This window comes from Myotis myotis, unplaced genomic scaffold (assembly GCF_014108235.1).
Source record: "Myotis myotis isolate mMyoMyo1 unplaced genomic scaffold, mMyoMyo1.p scaffold_m19_p_17, whole genome shotgun sequence".
Lineage (NCBI taxonomy): Eukaryota > Metazoa > Chordata > Mammalia > Chiroptera > Vespertilionidae > Myotis > Myotis myotis.
This window is the reverse complement of record NW_023416321.1, coordinates 11,634,783-11,656,338: the sequence shown is the minus strand read 5'-3', so window position 1 is coordinate 11,656,338 and position 21,556 is coordinate 11,634,783. Positions and strand designations below refer to the sequence as shown.

Below are 21,556 nucleotides of genomic sequence, written 5' to 3'. Positions count from 1 at the left end.
GTCGCAACCGCTTTGGGAGTAGAACGACCCTTTCACAGGGGTCGCCTGAGACCATCGGAAAACACATATATAATTACATATTGTTTTTGTGATTAATCGCTATGCCTTAATTATGTTCAATTTGTAACAATGAAATTGGGGGTCACCACAACATGAGGAACTGTATTAAAGGGTCGCGGCATTAGGAAGGTTGAGAACCACTGCGGTAGGATCACACGCTGAAATCCGGAACAGTAACCTCTGGCTGAGGACAAACGGATCCAGCCTCTAGGGGTGAAGAGGACGGCGAGCACGCCCTCAGACACTGGGACAGGGCCCTTGGCCCCAGCTGCAGTGGGAGGGTCTCGGGGAGCCAGGTCCCAGGGCGTCTAGTTTCCGAGTCTCATACATTGTCACACTTGGTGGTGACACTTGGGGAAGACCCGGCTCTGGAAAGCGCTACCCCAAACGTGTGGGGCAAGGAAGGCCAGGAGCAGGAACGAGGAGGGGTGATGCTATCTGTCCTACCATCTGCTCCATTCCTTCTCCTGCTACCCACGTGCTCTGAGGTTCATCACCCCACACATCACCTCCCCAGGTGCGTGCCTCTCTCTGCCTGTTGGGTGACCCCAGGAACTGAGACAGGGTGGGGTGGGGTAGGCCTGACGGCAGGTGGGACCACCTGGGAGGACCTGGGCCATGAGCTGCTTTCATCAAGGAGGCGGCATTCACGACATGAAGCCTGAGGGAAGTGGTAGGAACTTAAAGGTTCTTTATTGATTTGTTTGTTAACCAGTTGCCCAGAAGGCTGCTTGGGCACCTGAGTCAAGTGCAAGGACGCAAAGGCTGCTCAACGTCCCTTTGGGGGTTGAGCTCATCAGCCAGAACCATTAGGTCTGTCACCATGGTGTCCAGCAGCCCATAGACCTGGAAGAACAGGACAAACGTCACAGGCTACGGCTTGCTCTGTGGAAAACACCTCCGTGAGGCAGCACCCACTGTGCTACGAGGGTGGGCATGCTCACTCCACACTGAGAACAGCTCGAGGGGGGACAAGACCCGTGTGGTGAGAATTTCTGTAGAACTTTGGTTTTTGTAAGGAGTTGCATTTTTCAAACCAGTCGGGGCCCTGGGACGTATGGGGACACTGGGGCCCAGGATGGTCAAAGGGGCAATTCTTGGGGTCCGGGGAGCAGTGTCCATTTACTCCCTTGGGGTGGCCCAATCCTACTCTGGCCTCACAGGCGCCAACTTTCCTTCCTGTAAGATCACAGACCCACATACTGAAACGTTTCCAAAACTGTTCCCTAAGTGGGGCTGGACCACACACGCCTCAGCAAGTTGATTCTTAATTTCAGAAAGCTGAGAAAGGCCACCGCACGGGTCCTCAGAGACCTACGGTAACTTGCCTCCATCAGCCTTCAGACATCTCAGGGATGTCACCAGCAGCATATGGGGCTTCTGATCAAATGAGATCCAGGGTGTCCCCACAGTGCGGACATAATCCCAGCCACCCAGCTGTCCACGCCAGAGGAGGACAAAGCCTTGCCGTGAGACGGACAGACTGAATGTGGCTTTGTAGACCGCCCCCCTCCCCCCCCCCCCCCGAAACGAACAGCAACTGTAACTGCAAACCCAACGCAGCACATGGTGAGTTTCTCAGGGCCTCCTGCTTAAGAGGGCATTGCCATGAAGTCTCTCTGGGGTTTCAAAACCCGTATGCTTGCTAGAAATCCACTCAGCGTGGTGTTCCCCCCAAGGAACACGCCGGCCAAGATGCCCTCTGACACACTGAGTCTGTTTCCCCGTCAGACCATGTCCCTCTTCCATTCAAATCCCTGTATGGTTTCTCGTTTCACTCAGAAAAACCCCGAGTCCTCACATAGCCTACAAAGCCCCACATGACCTGCCCCCTCTTGGTGTGGTGGCCCCTCTGCCCCCTGTCCTCCTGGTTCCTCCCTCCCCTGGCATTCCGTTGCTCCCTCTCCCTAGGGCACTGCTCCTCAGGGGTCCACAGGACCTCCCCCATCTTCCTTCAAGTCTGTTTGATGTCACCTTTTCGATGAGCCCCCCCCCCCCCCCCCGCCCCGCTGGGCCTTTTGTCGTCCCCCTGGCTCTGGTCTGTTTCTCTCTTCCTCAGTGCTCATCGCCATTCACGAAGTCTGTCTCACACAATAGGCTGCCCCTCTCAAGGGCAGCGCCGCTTCCACTGTGGATGCAGTAGGCGCTTATCATTTGCAGAAGGAACGGGTGTGAGGGAGAGGAGGGCGGAGCCCTGGGCCGTGCCCTCACCTCCGTGTACATCCTCTGGGAGTATTTCTCCAGGACCAGGGGATCGATGGGCTCCTGAGATGCGACGATGATGTCGGGGGCAGGGTCCTCCACGTAGAGCCTGTCCCGACTGGAAGATTTCGCAGGTTTCTTGTCGTCCTTTGCCTTCAGCTTCTTGCTGTTCAGACGGTCCTGCTCGGAGAGAGGAGACACGCGTCGCCTTCGTGAGCTCCGGAGGGAGGTCCGGGGCCTGCTCCAGAACAGCCACTGCGAGAGCCCCGTGTGGCCCCGGGCCAGACCGTGTCCCGGAACCTGCCTCTTTCCCTGGCGTCTTGGCTGCTTTCTTATCTTCTTTATCTTTGATTCCCAACTGCTTCCTTTCCTGGGCCACCCCTTTCCGGTCCTCCTTCCCAGCTCTCCCGGAAGTCACCTTTGTCTCTATGGTGGAAGGCGTTTTCTGATCTGAGGGAGGGGAGTGGAAGACAGTATGGACTGTGGCCTGGCTGCGCCCATAGGCGGGAGTCAGGAAAAGCCCAGTGCTCTCGGCAGCCTGGAGAGAATTCCCACAGACGAGGAGCAGAGCCCCGGGTTCAGGGGTGGGTGGATGGCCCTGTGGAACGGGACTGTGGGGCAGGGGCAAGGGGCCTGCTTCTCGTCCCGGCTCCGCCGCTCCCGCATGGACGGGACGGGCAAACCCTTTAATCCTTCTGAGATTCCATCTGTAAAACGAGGGACGTGAACCCTGGTGATACTAAGGTCACTTCTGGGTTCCAAACCTTGGCAACAGATAAAAGGCGAGCAGGGGCCTACTCCATGGATCAACAGAGGTACCCCCAGAGGGTGTGCAGGGCGGAGGCAGCGGGACGGGGAAGACTGCGTGCAGGCAGGCGGCGAGGAGTCTGACCGAGCTCTTCCGGAATGTCCAGATAGATGGTCTCCTTCTCAGGCAGGCCCAGCAGAGCCCTCAGCCACAGGGAGCAGATCACCAGGCCGTCAATCACGTCCCGCCACAGCTGAAAACTAGAGGACAAGACACTGGAGAAAAGCCATCGCCCTTCATTTGCCCTGGAACCTGCAGAGGTTTCGATCCTTCTCTTCCAAGACACTGGTGCCAGGAGCTGCCAGGGACATGCCATGCCCCTGTCCAGCCAGCATCCTCACCAGCACCTGGGCGTTTGAAACTGTGGCTGGACCTTGATCGAGATTCCCAGCTCCAGGCTCCCAGTGATGTGTTCTGAGGGCCTTGCGAAAACTTATTCCCCACCCCCACCCCAAGCCTTTCCACACAAGTTCCAAATCGGCGACAGGAAGGCCGATAACCGAGAAGTGAGGCTTTCTGTGGAATACGCCCCTCTTCTCACCGCCCTCTGGCTTCTCCTCCGTTCATTCCTCTGCACGTTGAGAAGGAACAAAGGATGAGAAAAAAATGAAGGTCCAGGTGCTTGCTCCGCTGTAACGGCTCCGCAGGGAGCAGCAGGTGGCTGCAGGGGCGGCTGCGGCAGGTGCCGAGCACGGACTGTGGGAGCATCTTTCGGCGGCCTGAGCTCAGGGGAGCTCCGCACCCTTGCATGCTGGGACTGCCTGTGTAGCACCCTGGCCCGATGCCACGAAGGGGAGGAGATGAGGCTGGCTCGCCCGGTGGGGCACCTACCACATCTGGTACAGGAAGTCAGACTGCAGTGGCCTCTGTCCCTGGCACAGCTCCAGGGCTGCTTTGTTGAGCCTGATGAGGGCATCTTCTCTCTGGTTCTCCTCGGGAAGCATCATCACTTCCTGGCAGGGTCACGGGTACCATGAGCAACCCTTGTGCCCGGGACACCAAGGGTCCCGTGTCCTCTAGTGACAGGGGTGGTGCTGTGAGGACAGGGGTGCGGGAGGCGATGTAGCCATGGGGAACCTGTCTGGGGTTGCCTTCTGTGGGAGCCTGGGGCCTCCTTCAGAAATCTGTTCCCACGAATCCCTTTTGCAAGGTTTGCCAGGATCAGAGAGGGAGCCCCCCCTCTGGCACCACAGGGGCCTAGCCCCCTGAGACAGAAAGAGATGACCCCCGAGACGGCTCTCTCCGGGCCCTCAGGAGGTTTTCTTTCTGGGCTCGTGGGGGCAAGAGGCACTGCTGGGGCCCTCCCTCACCCCGCTGCGCCAGAGCTGTTTTCCCCGCCCACGCCTTCAGCGTCAGGGACCCACCTCCCTGAAGTCCTCCAGGCAGAAGTTCCACTCGGGCGGCGGGAGGCCCGCCTGCTCCCAGGGGCTCTTGGTGCTGTCCCCGTCCCGGCTGCCCTCCACCAGGATCTCCTCCATGATGCTCTTCCACGGAGAAGTCTTGGCCCCTACTCGGACCCTCTGGGGCCTGAAACCATCTTGGGATTCCTTGAAGTACGCATTCTCCTGCTGGGGCTCCAAGGCGGAGCCCTTAGGGTAGGTCAAAGAGTCCACCTGCACCGGGGACTTGTTCAGATAGCCTGGCTGGGTCCTGGCTGCCCAGGCCCGGAGGCCCGCGTGCTCGTCGTCGTTTGGCCTGCCTTCCTCGGCCTTGTAGGGCAGGACCATGTACTGGTGCCACAGTATATGCAGGTTTTGCACTACTTGGTGCTGGTAATGCAGCTGCAGCAGAGGCAAGGGAAGACACGTGACGGGGAGGCTGGGCTGGGGGGGGGATGGGGGCACCCAGAGCCCGTGGACCGGGGCCGGTTTCCCCATTCCCTGAAGAGCACGGATGGAGGAGGCAGGGAAGGGACCAGCAGGAGTGGCTCTAGCCAGAGGATGTCCCCTCTTCCCCCGCAACCTGAGCATCTCCAACTTCAAGCGTTTTTTTGCATGTGAGCTTCCAAGTAACGTTGGGTTTGAACGAAGGAGTTGGTGAAGCTGTTCTCACCAAGCATCCACTTAGGAGCTACGTGATCTTGGGCAAATTACTTAACCTCCCTCGGCCACCATTTCCCCCAGGTAACATCGGATAGAAATAGTGCCCATCTCCATGGGGACATGGAACGGACTGACGAGTCTCAGAGGGGAGGGGGTGAAGAGATTAAAGATCTTATGTGCACATATGCATTACCGATGGGCACACACAATAGGGTGGTGAAGGCCGGGGGCAGGGCAGGAACTGGGTGGACAGGGGCAGTGGTGAGGGGGGGAGGGGGACACCTGTAATACTCTCAACAATAAAGTTTTTTTTTTAGAAAAAAGTAGTGCCCATCTCACAGGTCTGCTGGGAAGTGAAGTGAGTTTCTCATGGAAGATGCTCAGCACAGGTCCTGGCGCATGGGGGGCGGGGGGAGGGGTTGCTATTCCTCCCACCCAGGGCACTCACAGGGGCGGGGGCCAGTGCGGGGCTGTACCTGGGGGTTCCTGTGGTAGAACAAGTCCTCCTCCGTGAGGTAGGCGTCCACGGGCGACGGCACGCGCTCGGGGGTCAGGATGCCGCCCAGCAGCTCCTGCAGTATGCTCTGCGCGATGGTGACCGCCTCGTGGGAGGCCAGCTCCTTCTGGGGGAGGAAAGGTGGCACGAGACGACAGCTCAGGCCTTCGAAACCCATGCTGCAGCCCGAGGGGAGCCAGGTCCCTCGGGGCTCTGTGCCTTCCTAGGGGTTGAGTTCCTGCCATTGTCACACACACACACACACACACACACACACGCACGCGCACACAACTATTCCCAGACTCAAAACTCCCTGGGTCTCCCCAAACATCCTTGCTCCCTAAAAGAGGCTGAAAAGACCCCGAGGAGGAACCGGTCCCAGAGAAGTTGCTCCCTCGAGGGGCCAGGAGGTCCGGCGGCATTTCCCATAGATTAGGAAGGCCAGGCAGGGCCAGGGGCAGCACGGTTCGGGCCCTGCTGAGCATGTGAGTTGGCCACACAGCCAGTATCACAGAAACAGGCTCATCTCGAGAGAGGCCAGTCCTAGACCAGCGAACAAAACAGACACTGCATGTGTCAAGATTATCTCTGATCGCCGCAGGCTGAGCCCTGGCCGAAGCAGCCGGGTCGTGTTTGGGGACCACAGTGAACAGAAAAGCACAGCTTTCCAGGGAACCCCACAAAGAGCAACACTGGGCGGCCAGGCGATGGACGCGGTGGGGGCCCAGCAGATGCCCAGTTCCCACCTCACACTCACTCCTGGGTGCCGGCCCCCCTGCCTCCTGGGCAAATTGCTCTCTGTGGTTTTGAAGTCTTGCCAGTTAAAGGCAACTCCACTGGAGGGTACCAAACAGCAGGGGACAAAAACAGTACCCGGGGGAGGGTCGTTCCTTGGGTCTGTGCTCAAGTACTTCCACGCAGTCTGCACCTGAAGGCCCAGTCTCATCTCTTCCTGGCGGTGGGAGCCAGGGATGGTGGGGCTCGAAACCGCCCCACTCTTGCCTGCCCACCCATCTTTTACCTCACCAAGTCCTGGGAGGTGGTCTGTTGAGCAAGACTGGCCGAGAGAAACAAGACCCCTGCAGGCAGTGCTAGGAAGGACGCCAGAGGGACCTAGCTGATGTCCACGCGGGGCCGAGGCCCGGGCTCCCTTACCTCCAGTAACGTCCTCTCATCCCTATAAATGTCCTGGGCCAGGGAGACGGCGTGGAGATTGACCTGCAGGACGGCACCCCCTAACAGGGTGGGGTGAGTTCCAAACTCCCAAAATTCCCGGAAGATCCCGGCATTCACAGACTTGAAGAAGAAGGTGAAGGTCTTCGTTTCTCTAGGCAGAATCACACCTGAGGGGGCAGAGACAGAGGTGTGCACCGAGAAGGGGCTCTCTGAGCCCCACGCCTGCGTGTCCGCAGGTGGCTGGGCCCTAAGCCTCTGGGGATACGTGTAACTGAGCCCCAGGCAGGGTGACCCACCGTCCAGCTTTGCCCTGGGAGGAGGGCTTTCCTGGGTTGGGGGGACTTTCAGTGCTGAAACGGGAAAGCCCCCGGAAGCAGGCGCAGCTGGTCCTCCCAGCCTCAGGTCTGTGCAATGTACCTGAACCCCTAGAATGCCCCCCCTCCCCCGGGGCTCACCTCCCTGCCCCCAACAGACATGAAAAGTTGGGAGATAACACGCGTCACGGAGGAAACAGAAGGGAGGAGGCAGGGAAGAGGGGTTTGAACTCGCTAGACGTCAGCTTCTGGACATCAAGGTGGGTGGGGCCGCGTCTCCTAGGTACCTTCCCGGTTATTAAAGTAAAACTGCTGTGTCCTGTCTCTCTTCAGGTCTTGGAAAGCGTCCGGCTGGACCTGCCGCCGCCAGTCATACCAAATGGCCACGGTGCCATTATTGACCACGGTCAGTTCCGAAGACGTTTTCTCCCTTTCCACAGTTTCAAAGGTCAGGCGGACAGCGATGCCGATCTGCTTCTGCAGGAGGAGGAGGCCTGAGACACGTCTCTGAGGGAGGCCCTGGCCCGGGGGGTTCAACTCATCCCGGTTTGCCAGGGACTTTTCTGGGTCTGGCGCTGAGTGCCCCCTTGTCCCCGGCCTCCGGGGCCTGGCTGCTCTCAGACAGAGGCGTGTCCTACCCCGAGAGCGGCTGTCCCCGAGGTGCCATCGACGGTGGGATGAGAGAACAAAACAGATGTTCTACCTGATGGACATGTCTGCTCCTCAGCACCCACAGAATACTGTAGAAGCTTCTCAGAGCCATGCCCAAGGGGAAAAGTTTGCTTACATACATTCTTGGGGACTAGGCGCCAACGGGGATGGCTTGTGACTCTCCTTTCGGCCTTGTGATTTTTTCTGGGTCGAGCCAGCACTGCTGTTACCATTTTCAGACATGCTGAGTGCAAGGCCAGGTACAAATGCACGTAGGAGGCGGCAGGCTCCTTGTGACGGCCGGTCACCTTGAGACTGGCCCCAAGGGAGGCCCATCCGGACGGCAGATGGGTGAGGGCGAAGGCAGGCTTACCTTGTCCTGCGGGTTACTGCCTCGGATCCAGCAGGCCGGCTTCCCGCAGAACAGCAGAGAAGGGCCGAGAATAGGCATGGGGGCCGTCTCCTGGTAACGGGTCAATAAATCTCTGTAAGGAAAACCAATCGTGTGTTTTCCCCGAGGCAAGGAGGCTGCCATCGTCTTGCCGCATGGAGCCCCCAGCAGTGGCTGCCAGCTCGGCCCTCCCCCGGGGCGTCATCAGCTTCCCCGGAGCCTGGCCTTGCCCGGCTCCCTTCCTGCAGGCGGGAGGTTCTGGGACACACAGCGCTGCTTGTCACTGAGGCACGGAACCGCAGGTGCGCCCCCTTACCAGCGAAGGAATGTCTGGGAAATCCCCCTTAGGAGCTGGTTGCTAGGAGGGAGCAGATGGCCACGGGGAAGCGAGCACAGGTGCTGGAATGGGCTAGAGCGGGGAGCGGCAGCATCGGAGAGGAGCCCCGCTCCCCAAACTCTCTCCCCAGGGCCCAGGCCGACTCACGCATTCCTTAGGTCTCCAGAGGAACTTCTCTGGCTCTTTTCAAACACTAAAAAGTCTTTCACTGTAACCGTTGAGAAAGGCTGCCCTCTGCCCACCACCTCCAGGCCATCAATATCCTCAGAGAGACCAAGAAAGGAAAGATGAGCTGACTGAAGACAGGTGCCCCGCTCAGGGGCCTCGGACAGGGCCCGGAGACAGGACCAACCTGCTGGCTGAAGCCTAGCTTCGCCATGATGCGCTGCAGCTCCTTGCGGCGGTAGATGAGGAACAGACTCCGGTCCCAGGTGTAGCGGTACCGCGCGTCCTTCCGGGCCAGCAATCCTGCCGCAGGGTCCGAGGACCCTCAGTGCAGGCCGCTGCCGTGGCCCCTTCCCCTCAGTCTCAAGAACTCTGAACACACCCTTCCCAGCACCATTTCTAGGAGATGGGGGTGAGGCGGGTTTGGGCGGGGGGGGGGGGGGGGGCGCGGGGAGATATGGCTTCCCTGCGCAGCGGGGCTCCAGTCCTCCTGCCCCATTCCTACACCTTGGCCACCCTACACAGGACTCCTGCAAAATGAGCTCCCAAACCAGCACATCTTCGGATGATAACGCATAAAAACAGCAGCAGCTACTTTTACTGAGTGCTTAGCAGCGGGCCAGAAACTCTTAATAAACACCATGCTTCATTTCACCCTCTCACAACCTCGCCAGTGTTTCACAGATGTGGACACGGGGGGGCCAGAGAGGCCAAACAGCTTGCTCTGAACCCTGGCAGCCCTTAATGCAGCGCTACCCAATAGACACAGCACGCAAGCCACAAATGAGAGGCACGTAATTTAAAATTGCCTAGATCGGTGGTCAGCAAACTGCAGCTTGCGAGCCACATGCGGCTCTTTGGCCCCTTGAGTGTGGCTCTTCCACAAAATACCGACTTCTGCTCATGGGCCACGAAGTTTCAATCGCACTGTACGTGTGCGCCCGCACGTGGTATTTTGTGGAAGAGCCATACTCAAGGGGCCAAAGAGCCGCATGTGGCTCACGAGCCGCAGTCTGCCGACCACTGGCCTAGATGGTTGGAAAAGATAGACAGAAACAGGGGGAATTCATTTCCATTTAACCCAATGCATCAAAAATATTATCATTTCAACATGTAATCCGTATTAAAATTATTAATAAGACTAGCCCAGTGCATGAATTCGTGCATGGGTGGGGTTCCTTGGCCTGGCCAGTGATCAGGGCCAATCGGGGCCACGGGAGGTTGTCTGGCTTGGGGGAGGGGCTGCAGGAGGTTGGCCAGCTGACCCGATCAGGGCCATGGGGCCGGCCGGCCAGGGGAGGGGGAGGGGCCGTGAAAGGTTGGCTGTGGGAGAGCACTGACCACGGGGGGGGGGGGGGGGGGGGGGAAGCTCCTGTGTTGAGTGTCTGCCCCTGGTGGTCAGTGTGCATCATAGCGACCTGTTGACCAGTTGTTCTGTCATTCGGTTGCTTAGGCTTTTATATATACAGGCATTTCTCGTATGAATCAGTACATAGTTTACACTTACATCTCATTCCATGTGCTCAGCGGCCACCGTGGTTCACGCCTGCCAGGCTGCCGCACAGCCCTAGAGCCTCCATCTCACTCCCTTCCGCCCCCTCTTCCATCTATCACTGTCTAAATGAAGTGGGGACTGGACCTCCGGAGGGTTAGGGGACTTGATCCCTGGTCGGTGCCATACCAGGGCCACACTGTCTGCCTCCCTCCCTGCCCCCCCAGGTGCCCCGCTCCTCACCCATCTCCTTCTGGATGGAGTACGGCTTCCTGATGCGAGTGATGGGCTCCAGGAGGCCGCGCTGACTTTTTGTCTTCGTTATGACCAGACCCCTCATTTCATCCCCCAAGTATTCCAGTCGACTCCAGAACCCACTGGACTCCTCAGAGCACTGGCAAGGATGGGCAGACAAAGTCAGGTCACCTGGACACCTTGGCGAGGGGCTGCTGGGGGGCCCGGGAGACGGGGCACCGCGGACGACAGACGCTCGCTCTGGGGGCTCGCTGCAGCCGGGAGAGCAGGAGAAGCAAGTGCTTTCTTGTTCTCAGGACGCCCTTCGATAGCCTTTTCCTGGCCCCAGACAGCGTGGGTGGCGCGGCCACTGCACTCGCACACCAGACACAACAGGGGACCCTGGATGGTCCAGAAGCTGGGGTCTCGGCCTTCGAGAGGGAACACTAAGACAGTTTTAAGAACTCAGGGCCTGTGCTGTCTTGCTCCTCACATTCACCACCACAGGCTGGATTAGGTAACTGACTGGTCCCTGAACGCCCAATAATAGGACCAATAATGTCATTTTACTAAAGGCCCTGAGGGCTTAACGCTGCTTTGCAGTGGATAGATTTGTTACGTTTCCCCGCTGTGCACGCCAAGGCAGCCATCCGCGTCCAGACCCCCTCCTCACGGGGCACGCGGGAGCACCGTCCTTACCTTCCCATCATGCTGCGTGGGCAAGATTCGGTCAATGACCGCCCGCTCCTCCTGGATCTGTCTGTAGGTCTCCCCGATGTGCATCAGCAGCTCGCCGACAGGTTTCTTCAGGAGTCCTAGAGAGAAGAGCCGAGAATGCAGCCCCTCCACCGAATCGCAGCAAACAGGGGCCCAGCACTCAGCACCGGCCAGCCCCATCCCTGACTGATCCCAGGACCCGCCAAGGGAGAGACACTGGGGAGTGAGTGAACGGCAGGCACCACACGCTCAGCCCGAGGCCGTCACTGGACGGGCGCAGGGAGAGAAGACGCCGGGCAGCAGGGCCTGGGTGCCGGGTGGGCCCGGCGGGCGCCCATCCTCTCTGCTCACTGCTGAGGGCCTCCTGCTGCCTCTTCCACAGGGCCAGGTTGCGCTGCCAGTTTTTCATAAAGTTGTGCTGGGGAGGTGGGGCCCAGGGAGGTGGCTTCTCCTCTTTGGGGGCTTCCTGCTTCGGCTCTTCTGCAGCTGGGTCGAGGGTCATCAGGCAGGGTGGGGTGTGGATCAGCTCAGCCAGCTGAAAAGCACAGGGTGCGCGTGGAGGGTGGTGAGAGGCGCTGCGCTGGGGCTGAGCCGAGACCTCTCTAGGCCTACATCCCTGCTGTCCGCCCCACTCTGCTGAGGATCCCGCCTCTTCAGGAGCCAAAGGTTGGGAGTGACAGAAAACAGGTCCCAGAACCGGGGGGGGGGGGGGGGGGGCCTTGGAAATGGCTGCCAGTCTCCTCCCCCCCCAGAATGGGGACCTCGTGCTGAGGCTGTGTCCCAAAGCTTTCCGTGTGTCTGTCTTCCCACGGATGCTCATGGACCCCCGCCCCTGCAGGGTGACTGAGTCCTTTTTAGATGACCCCAGGCTAGCCCCTGGCCAATGAGATTCTTAGTTGGGAACCAGGGAAGCGAAGGAGCCGAGACAGCGAGCAGCACCGCATGCTGGGAAAGTCAGACACACACAGGCCCTTTGTGTGGCCCCGGAGCTGGGGACGGAGGAGCACAGGCCAGTGTTTGGAGAAGGGAAAACGGAGCCGGTGCACAGGGGAGCAGAAGGCGGTCAGGGAGCACAGGCCCGGAACCCTGATGCCTTTCTGGGTTCAGTCTAACCAAGCCAGGCGCGCCATTGCCTCTGGGTTCCCCACGGCACCTCTGTGTCCTTAGAGTGACTTTCTGACTTGGGCTGAAGCTCGGGGGTGGGGGTGGGGGGTCCCTTATCACTTCAGACTCCGGGGCCCAGGCACTAGACTGTCTTTTTAACCCCAGGCCTGCCTGGCTCTGCCAGGTGTGAGACTGGAATGGATTCGGTGACTTGTCCCGTCCAGGCAGCTCTGTACAAACGAACCTCCATGTTCCCTTGAGCAACTGCAATTCTCCTGAAGTCGTGGAGACTCCCCAGGATGTGGTGGGGCAGGATCTGGTTGCCGCTATAGAAACTCTCACGGGGGCCTGGGGAGAGGGGAGAGGAGGGGAAAGACAAGCTGCAGGGAGCGGATGTAAATGATTCCCGGGGGCCACTTTCTGACGGAGACCCCCCCTCCCGCCCCCGCTTTCTTTCAAGGCTGACCCACGAATTCAGAGACCGGCGGCGACGGGGCCGGGGCGGACATACCGGAGTAGTCCAGGGGCTTCGTGGTGGCATCTGGAGCGGCAGGGTGTGCTACAAAGTGGCAGACCTTCCTCCCAGGATCCTTGGGTTTGACTTTACGGATGAGAAATTTCTGGGTAATGTCAGATTTATCTGCTGTTTCAATAAAGCGAGGAATGTGTTGCTATAAAGAAACAAAACAGAGGAGAATTCCACTTGAGATCGGGAGGAGGAAACACACCCCGTCGCCTCTGTCCGCAGCCTTTGTGGAATTCCTGAAGGCGGACAAATCTGTTTCTCCCGCTCTGTCCATATGCTCTGTCGAGGAAAACGCCTCTGCAACAGACAAGAGACTTAATAATGTCTTCAAGGGGGGGAAATAACATTTTATGCCCTGGCTGGGTGGCTCAGTTGGTTGAGCATTGGCCCGTACACCTAAAGGTTGTGGGTTCGATTCCAGGTCAGGGCACATACCTAGGTTTCAGGTTTGATCCCCATTAGGGCATGTAGGAGAAGCAACCGATTGATGTATCTCTCTCTCTCTCCCCCTTCTTCTCTCTCTAAAATACATACATATATACATACATACATACATACATACATAAACATATCCTCTGGTTAGGATTTAAAAAACCCCAAAAACATTTTCTGCCTCCAGACCAGTGGTTCTCAACCTTCCTAATGCCGCAACCCTTAATACAGTTCCTCATGTTGTGGTGACCCCCAACCATAAAATTATTTTCGTTGCTACTTCATCACTATAATGTTGCTACTGTTATGAATCGTCATGTAAATATCTGATATGCAGGATGTATTTTCATTGTTACAAATTGAACATAATAGCGGTTTCCGTAGTGTAGTGGTTATCACGTTCGCCTCACAAATTGAACATAATGAAAGCACAGTGATGAATCACAAAAACAATATGTAATTATATATGTGTTTTCCGATGGTCTTAGGCGACCCCTGTGAAAGGGTCATTCGACCCCCAAAGGGGTCGCGACCCACAGGTTGAGAACCGCTGCTCCAGACAGTTCAGGTGAGAAGTGCCCGATTATTTCAGGTAAAGCCTGGGGTCAGGGAGTAGCAGGTTTACCCGCATTTGTGACTTTGCTCCTTAAACTCATTTTCCCGTCTGTGAAATGGGGATGATGGCTCTTGGCTCCGCGGGGAGCAAGACACCTCATTCTCTCGTTCCCCTGCGGTTCTATATTCTCAGGAATGCTCAGATAAACACAGTACATTCCTTTAGCTGCAGAAGTGGAAAAAGCATGGGTCCAGTGGATTTTTCCATGGAATCAGACCTGCCCTATGAGGAGGGAGGCGGTGGAGAGGGTGGACATGGTTAATGTTCTAGAACACACAGGCTGGGAGAGAAAAGCTCTTGCAGGAAGGGCTCCCTGGATTGCATCCTTACCTTCTTCAAGTTTTCCGTCTTAATGGCCAAGGCCAGAATGTCATCTCCTTGTAGGACATTGCTAACAGGCTCAGGTTCTTCCTGAATGGGGGGTGTGGACTGTTCAGGGATCTTTGCCCGCTGCTTCTTTTCTGAAGAGAAACAGGAGGTTACAAATGCTTCTAGATAGATATCCTCTAATAAAAGGCTAATGTGCAAATCGACTGAATGGCGGAATGACCGGTCGCTATGATGCGCACTGACCACCAGGGGGCTGATGCTCAATGCAGGAGCTGCCCCCTGGTGGTCAGTGCGCTCCCACAGCGGGAGCACCACTCAGCCAGAAGCCCTGAGCTGGACTCACAGGGAGCGGGACTAAGCCATTAGTCGGACATCCCCCAAGGGCTCCTAGACTGCGAGAGGGCACAGGCCGAGCTGAGGGACACCCCACCCAAGTGCACGAATTTCATGCACTGGGCCTCTAGTACTACTATATTAGGCCCCAAAGCGGGGAGGCAGAGCTGGCTACAGGCAGCAGAGGCTGCCAGGGACACTGGGCTGCACTTGCCTGGGGCAGTGGGAGTTCTTTCTCAAAGGCTCCCCTACCCATGGCCCTTGGCCTGCCTCACTGACTGAGGCTTCTTAGCTGGAATTGACATCAAAAGATGTCCTCACCCGCCCCCCCCCCCGCCCCCCCCCCCCAGGCTGTGCTACTTATAAGCTGGACAACCTTGGGTACCTCACTTAACCTCTCTTGACCTCGAGTCTTCCTTTCTGTAAAAAGAGGAAGCTGGACTCTAAATCAGTGGTTCCCAAATATTAGTCCAATGTCTTCCTCCGAATCTTCAGGTGAATTTTACAACTACAGCTTCCTGGCTCCTGCATGGAGCCAGGGCCTGGGGAGCTGGTTTTATAAAATTCTGTAGGTGGCTCAGATGCACAGTGGTTTGGGACACCTGGGCTAGATGCTGTCTCAGCCTCCTCCACTGCAAGCACTGATCCATTCTCATGGGTGAAGGCATTAGCTTTCTTTTTTTAATCCTCACCCAAGGATATTTTTCTATTGATTTTGAGAGAGAGAGAGTGGAAGAGAGAGGGAAAGACAGAGAGAAATACTGATGTGAGAGAAACACATCGATTAGTTGCCTCCTACACGAGCCCTGACCAGGACCTGGGCCGGGGAGGAGCCTGCAACCGAGGTATGTGCCCTTGACCGGAATCAAACCCAGGACCCTTCAGTCCACAGGCCGATGCTCTATCCACTGGGCCAAACCGGTGAAGGCGGCATCAGCCTTCTTTAAGGCATTGGTTCAAACACCGATGCTCTGGGGGGAACAGAACATCCATGGCTGACCATTTAATACACACTGTTTAAGTATTTTCTATGTACCAGGCTCTGGGAATATAAGGCTTCAAAGAGTACATACCCATGAAGACAAGGCTGTCAGGCTGAAACTATGGGAGCAGCCGGGGGTCCCCACCCAATTCTGGGGGTAGTCAAGGAGGGCTTCCTAATGAGGTGACGTTTAAATGGAGAAATGGAGGATGATGAGAACATAGACCAGGGGAAGGGTTTGGGGACCAGGCAGTCTACAGGAACTAGCAGGAAGAGGCCTAGAGGCAAGAGAGAATGGAGCACCCCTGGAACGCAAAGCATGTTTTTAAAATCGCTGGAGGGTAGCGAGGTGGGAGGGAGGAAGGCATGCCCAGAGAGGGACATAGGAGCCATATCACCAAGTGCTTAGTGAGCCGTGTAAAGGACCTCGCCCGGGGGGTCATGACGTAGCAAGGAATGGATTAGGGCAGTGGTTCTCAACCTCCCTAAGGCCGCGACCCTTTAATACAGTTCCTCATGTGGTGGTGACCCCCAACCATAAAATTGTTTTCATTGCTACTTCATCACTGTAATGTTGCTACTGTTAAGAATCGTCATGTAAATATCTGATATGCAGGATGTATTTTCATTGTTACAAATTGAACATAATGAAAGCATAGTGATGAATCACAAAAACAATATGTAATTATATATGTGTTTTCCGATGGTCTTAGGCGACCCCTGTGAAAGGGTCGTTCAACCCCCAAAGGGGTCGCGACCCACAGGTTTTTGAGAATTGCTGGATTAGGGGGTGCAAAACCGAGGACGAGGTTACTTAGGGGTCTACTGCAATCACGAAGCGGTTGATGATGACAGTGGCTCATGGAGCTGGAGAGATCTGAGCCTCTTTCTCTCAGGGGCCAGGCCGGAGCCCGGCATGGAGAACTCATGCCAGAAGCCAGTCCTTCTCCAAAGAGGACGCGCTCCCTGCCTTCCTCCCACAGAGGTGGGCTAACATGTCACATGCATCTCGTTTCTCTGGCTGGGTCCTCCTGTCTGCTGCCCTCTGGTCTAGAATGGTTTGCGGTAAGGCCTTCAGAAAATAATCAAAAGAAAACCCGAGTCCCGACCTCAGGGACCTGAAAACAGAACCGGGTTTTGTCCGCTGCTTCTCCCAGCACTCGCCGTTTTTTAAAAGACAATCTCGCTACAACATCAAAGTCAGCGTTTTGGTTACCAAAGTCAGAGTCTCTTTTTTTAGGAAATGCCCGCATAATTGGTGACAAAGCAGCACACATACAAGAAAACCTAAGCCAGAATCATTCCAAACATAACTCTCAGCTCTGCCCACGGGCCCGAGTCCATCTCCTCGGCCATGGGGTCGGCGGAAACTCGGCAGCATCGGCAGCTAAACCGCGTGGCTCTGGTCCCACCCACTGCCACGTGTGGGGGTGCCGCCTTGGGTTTTGATTTACAAAACCTATACAGTCACCAAAGTTTGTGGCAGCCCAAGAGAGAATTGGTACCAACGGAGGGTCTGCTTTTATAAATGTTATGGTGTTACTTCTCTTTTCCAGGACATCTGCTTCCTCTGCCCATCACCTTGGCTGGTTCTATGCCTTCCCAGGGGATTAAACATCTCCATCTCTGTGCTTGTTACTGGGGGGTGCCTAATGATTGTGTTTGAATGTATAAAACGTCACCATTGTTGAAGATTTCTGAAATATGGGGGGTGGGGGCAGCCGAGGAGAGGTCAATGGGGGGGAAAAGGAGACTTGTGTAATACTTTAAACAATAAAGAATTTAAAAAAACAGATTTCTGGAATAGTGGAACTCTGGTCAGAGGCTTATCTGAGAAGGTTCTCTTAATATACGGTCAGGAAATGGTGTGTTCTAGTTATACAAAATGTTGCAAGTCATACGTACATTTTAAACTTTCACTCACCCTGGAAAATATTTACCAAGTACCTTCTAGGAGGTGCTATGCAGTATGGAGAAGATGGTTTAAAAAAAAGGTTAAAATATGGTCCCTTCTGCTGAGAAACTGAAAAAGACACCAGACACTCGCACACACAAATCATAGCATAAGGGCCTAAAATTAGTGGCACAGATGATAATGGGTTTGGTTCCATGTCAAAGCGGGAACAGATGGATGTGGCTCATGCAGTTTAGGGCTCTAGCCAGAGGTTCGGGAGAGCAGCCGCAGGGGTCAGAGGGAGCTTCACAGGCTAAGTTCGGCCTTGAAGGACAGGAAGGCTTTGCAGGTGGAGCAGCAGACGGAGGTGTTCCAGGTGGGGTCACAGTTGGAGCCAAGGTGGAGGCGGGGCGGAGTATGGCATTTGTGAGGCGTGGTGACACCGAGGCTGGTGGAGGAGGTGGGAGTGAGACCGGGGACACCAGGCCATGGCGGCTTTTGTAAAGCAAAGCAGAAGCAGCTGCTCATCCTCTCTCGGCAGCAGGGAGAATGACATGAAAGCAGCATTTCAGAGTGATTCATCCGGTGAGGGTAAGCCAGAGGGACTCTCGGGGCAGAGGCAAGTTGGGGAGACCGGAGAGGAAGGACAACCCCACTGCAGTCACTTTAGGGCCTGCAGGAAGATGCTGAAGGGTCCAAGTGCGTCTCACGACTGACGGTGTAGACTAGAGGTCTCGCTGTTTCCTCTTCTCTGGTCTGGAAACCCAAGCTGAGTGGGGCTCCTGCTGAGTCACACAGCTGATCCTGACGTCAGCCCCCTGGAGTGGGGCAGTCAGGTGATACCTCTGCTGGGGCTAGACCAGGCAGCCGGAAGCAGGGTGCTCAGGTGGGGTAGGGAAGGCGTGGGCAGGGAGAGAGGCTAGCTGCAGAGGGAGGAGAAACCGGGTCTCCATCTTTCTGCTCCTTGTTTTATCTAAATGATGTTATTTTTTTGTATTGATGACAGTCTTCAGGGAATTCTGACCTCAGGGTTGTGCTGGGGAACCCAGGGAGAGGCCGTCCCTACCGGAGCAGAGCTTTACTTGATGGGAGAGGGGGACCTGGGAGAGTCCCCTGTGCCTTAGCAACAAGACCTGAAAGTCGAAAGGGCTGGGACCTCTAAACAGGTTTACAGTCACAATATTTGCTGCTTTTTGCTTATAATTCAGAGACCTTGGAGTAACCTAGCCACAAGATTACAAGGTTACACTTGGTTAGCTGTATTCTAATGGGGGGAGGGGGCCGTGGTTAGAGGCTTCCCCTGAGATATTTAGAGGAACTGAACACTTTGGCTTTATTCCCTCCCTCCTCATCCTGGTGCATATTATTAACCCAAAGGCTATCTAATAAACTCAACTTCCCCTCGTTAAAAATATGCAGTGAAAAATCTTTCCTTGATTTATTCAAATCTGATAAGATCTCCAGAGACTAGGTAAGTGGTAGCTAGAAAAGCCCTTGACTGCCCTTGGGAAAGGAGACCAGCTAGTCTTCTCTCTTCCTCTCTTAACTGCTAAAAAAGTGCATCGCGCCTTAGCCAGCTTGGCTCAGTGGATAGAGTGTTGGCCCTCGGACTGAAGGGTCTTGGGTTCGATTCCTGTCAAGGGCAAGTGCCTTGGCTGCAGGCTCCTCCCTGGCCCTGCTCGGGGCTCCTGCCAAGGCCGCCTGCAGGAGGCAACCAATTGATGTGTCTCCCTCACATCAATGTCTCTCTCTCTGTCTCTCCCCACTCTCTTTGAAAATCAACGGAAAAATATCCTCGGGTGAGGATTAACGCAACAACAAAAGATCGTATCGTGAAACAGCATCGAAATGCAGCCTAAATCGGGCTTTCGTACTATAAAGAAGCATTAAAGAAAGTCCCACTGAAAATCAGCTAAGCTCCTGTTGGTTTGACTCCAAGCCGACGGACCCCTCTCCTCACAGTGGGCTTTCATGGTCTGACGCACCTGCGCAGGCCCCTCTGGCTCCCTCCCCTCCTCCGCACCGGCCGGCTCTGCCCCGGCCACCAAGGCCGTACATGCACGTTCACAGTTCCGCGCCTCAGCTCACGCTGCTCCCTAGACCTGGAGAAGTAAAGTGCTCCTTTCTATTTTGTTTTTGGTTCGCCAGAAATGTCACCTTCTTCCAAAAACCTTCCCTCCTATGTCCACCACCCGAGGACCGGGTCAGGTGCTCTAAGCCACCGTAATGCCTACAGGTGCCTGTATTACAGCATTTCTAGTGCCTGGTTACTCCTCCGGGAGGCCACTGGAATCCATTTCTTGACGGCTGGGGCCACACAGTTAATACCTATACCTTTGTTGGCCAGCACAGTGCCCACTCCCATCAGGCCCTCCATAAATGGAAACCGAAAAAAAAAAAAGAAGAAAAAGAAAAAGATGGAAGGGAGGGTGAGTTGCAAATGGGAACATGTCCTTGGGGATCAGCCTGCTGTCAGGCACCCTGGGGCTCTCCCACCGGCACCCAGAGGGGAGCCGCAGAGGCCAGGAAGCTGTCATGTCTAGCGACTGTCTCCAGGTTAAACAAGCGGGCAGGTGTCACCCAGCACGCAGGTAGTGGGGAAAGGTAGTCGGAAAGAGAACTAGCCAAGTGAGCATTTCTTGGTTGCTTTCCAGCAGGGCTTTTAGGTGACACGGCCATTTCCCCCTGAGAATCCCACTGAGGTTGGTTGTTTGCCCACTTCACATGTTTCTTGCATTCCTCCCTGAATTTCTTTCCCCAAGGACCCCATGTCCTGTCTCTCCTCATCTTAAACTTCCCTGGCTCTTCTTCTCCCCCTCCCCCCCACCCAGATCTCCCCTTCTGCGTCCCATCCTAAGATATGGTTCCAGGTAGGGGTCTCCCATGCCTTCCTGCCCAAGGCCATCTCCCCAACAATTGATCCCCCACTTCCTATTTCCCCATCCTCAAAGCCCCAGGGCCCCGTGCTCCCTCCCTTGGGGGCGGGAGGGGTTCTCCGCCTTGTTCACCATCTCTTAAGGTATGGAGTACGCCTGGCCTCGTACCCCATTCCCCAGAGAGCTTTACCTCCATCCTGCTGCCACCCCCATCCTCCAGGCCCCATGTCGTGAATCCCGTCCAAGGACCCCTGCCCCTGCCGGGGCTCCTGAGCGCCCAAGGCAGCCAGCGCCAACCTTTCAAGCTCTCTGCAGCCTCCAAGAATTTGTTTGGAGTTATCCTGTGGCGGGATTCCTTCTTTAGAGACTTCATAGTGTCTGCCGGCCTGAGAGCTTGGTCCTACCCCGCGGGAACCCTGGATATGGTGACCAAGCAGCAGTCCCCGCGACCCCGCGACCCCTCGACCCCTCGACCCTGCGCGCGCCGGCCCAGCGGCCGCCGCCGCCGCCGCGTCCATAGCAACCAGCGCCCCGCGCGGGGGCGCGCACGCACCGAACAACTTGGGCGGAGACGGCTTGGGAGCTACCGGTTTCATCGGATCAGCTTCACGTGCCGCCACGGGCCGCTCCTCCTCTGCACGGGCCCGGCGTGGAACCCCCCGGGGCCCGACCGTGACGTCACAAGTGGCGTCCTGACATCACCAGCCAGGTGGGGCGAGGTGGGGCGGAGTGGGGCGAGGCCCCGGGAGCTGGGGGAGCCCGTCTGGGTGTTGTGGCTGCCAGCCCCTTCCCCAACTGCCCGGACTTCCGGCTTCGCTCTGCCCTTGCTCAGCCAAGACTGCATCCTTCCTTTCCCTCGTGCCGCAAACCCATGGAGGGCGCCCCTTGGATTCAGTTGCACCTGGTGACCTCCCTCCGCCCACGCTCGCTGCAGCCACTTTGGCCTTCCGCCGCTTCCCAAATCAGCCCATGTCCCCTCCCCCCCCCCCCCCCCCAGCGTAGGGGCCTTCACATAACTGCTGCTTTCAGTTCTTGACCCCCAATTTAAAACAGCCCCTCTGTTATCTCAACTTTATAATTGCACCCAATTCGTCCCGTCCCCCAGCCCCCTCCCCTTCCCCCTCCCCCATCCCCGAGCTTTAACACGTTCTGGGATTATTTTGTTTATGTGATTGCTGTTGTCAGGCTTGTTCTGAGAATGTAAACTCCATACAGCAGGGAAGCCTGTCCCTTGTGGCCACCCCAACCCAAAGTTTAGCCCAGAGATAACTCTGATGTGTGTGCTCAGGGCCTAGTGGTTAATCACAACCTGGAAAAGGCAGAGTGGACGTTAGGGGAGCCTTCTTCGAGGAGGGGCATTTGAGGTGGGCCCTAAACA

General features: G+C 56.4%; 1 protein-coding gene across 4 annotated transcripts; it reads right to left on the bottom strand.

Annotated features, from left to right (window-relative positions):
- Positions 1-586: 586 nt before the first annotated feature.
- LOC118671683 (MYCBP associated protein) lies at positions 587-20,988 on the bottom strand. Of its 4 annotated transcripts, XM_036340316.1 has the most exons (19): positions 20,732-20,984; positions 14,094-14,224; positions 12,701-12,860; positions 12,434-12,537; positions 11,437-11,620; positions 11,068-11,183; positions 10,378-10,528; positions 8,830-8,945; positions 8,625-8,740; positions 8,123-8,234; positions 7,386-7,575; positions 6,764-6,951; positions 5,589-5,735; positions 4,435-4,851; positions 3,902-4,023; positions 3,155-3,270; positions 2,567-2,712; positions 2,272-2,442; positions 587-906 (listed from the first exon to the last, which is right to left on the bottom strand). In XM_036340316.1, exons 1-19 carry the CDS (start codon positions 20,772-20,774, stop codon positions 805-807), a joined length of 2,832 nt encoding a protein of 943 aa, XP_036196209.1. In that variant the 5' UTR covers positions 20,775-20,984; the 3' UTR covers positions 587-804. The 4 variants fall into 4 exon arrangements, with proteins under 4 accessions (XP_036196209.1, XP_036196207.1, XP_036196208.1 ...); XM_036340314.1 differs by having other exon boundaries at positions 799-906; positions 2,272-2,712; positions 20,732-20,987; XM_036340315.1 differs by lacking the exon at positions 587-906 and having other exon boundaries at positions 2,078-2,442; positions 20,732-20,986.
- Between the last annotated feature and the right edge of the window lie 568 nt (positions 20,989-21,556).

Bases quoted from the DNA above. Each gene is read 5' to 3' on its own strand.
- LOC118671683 (XM_036340313.1), bottom strand. From the start codon at position 20,774: ATGAAACCGGTAGCTCCCAAGCCGTCTCCGCCCAAGTTGTTCG. The intron at 12,861-14,093 runs GTAAGGATGCAA...GTTTCTTTATAG, and splicing joins AGACGGAAAACTTGAAGAAG to CAACACATTCCTCGCTTTAT. The intron at 6,952-7,385 runs GTACCTAGGAGA...CTGCCCCCTCAG, and splicing joins TTACTTTAATAACCGGGAAG to GTGTGATTCTGCCTAGAGAA.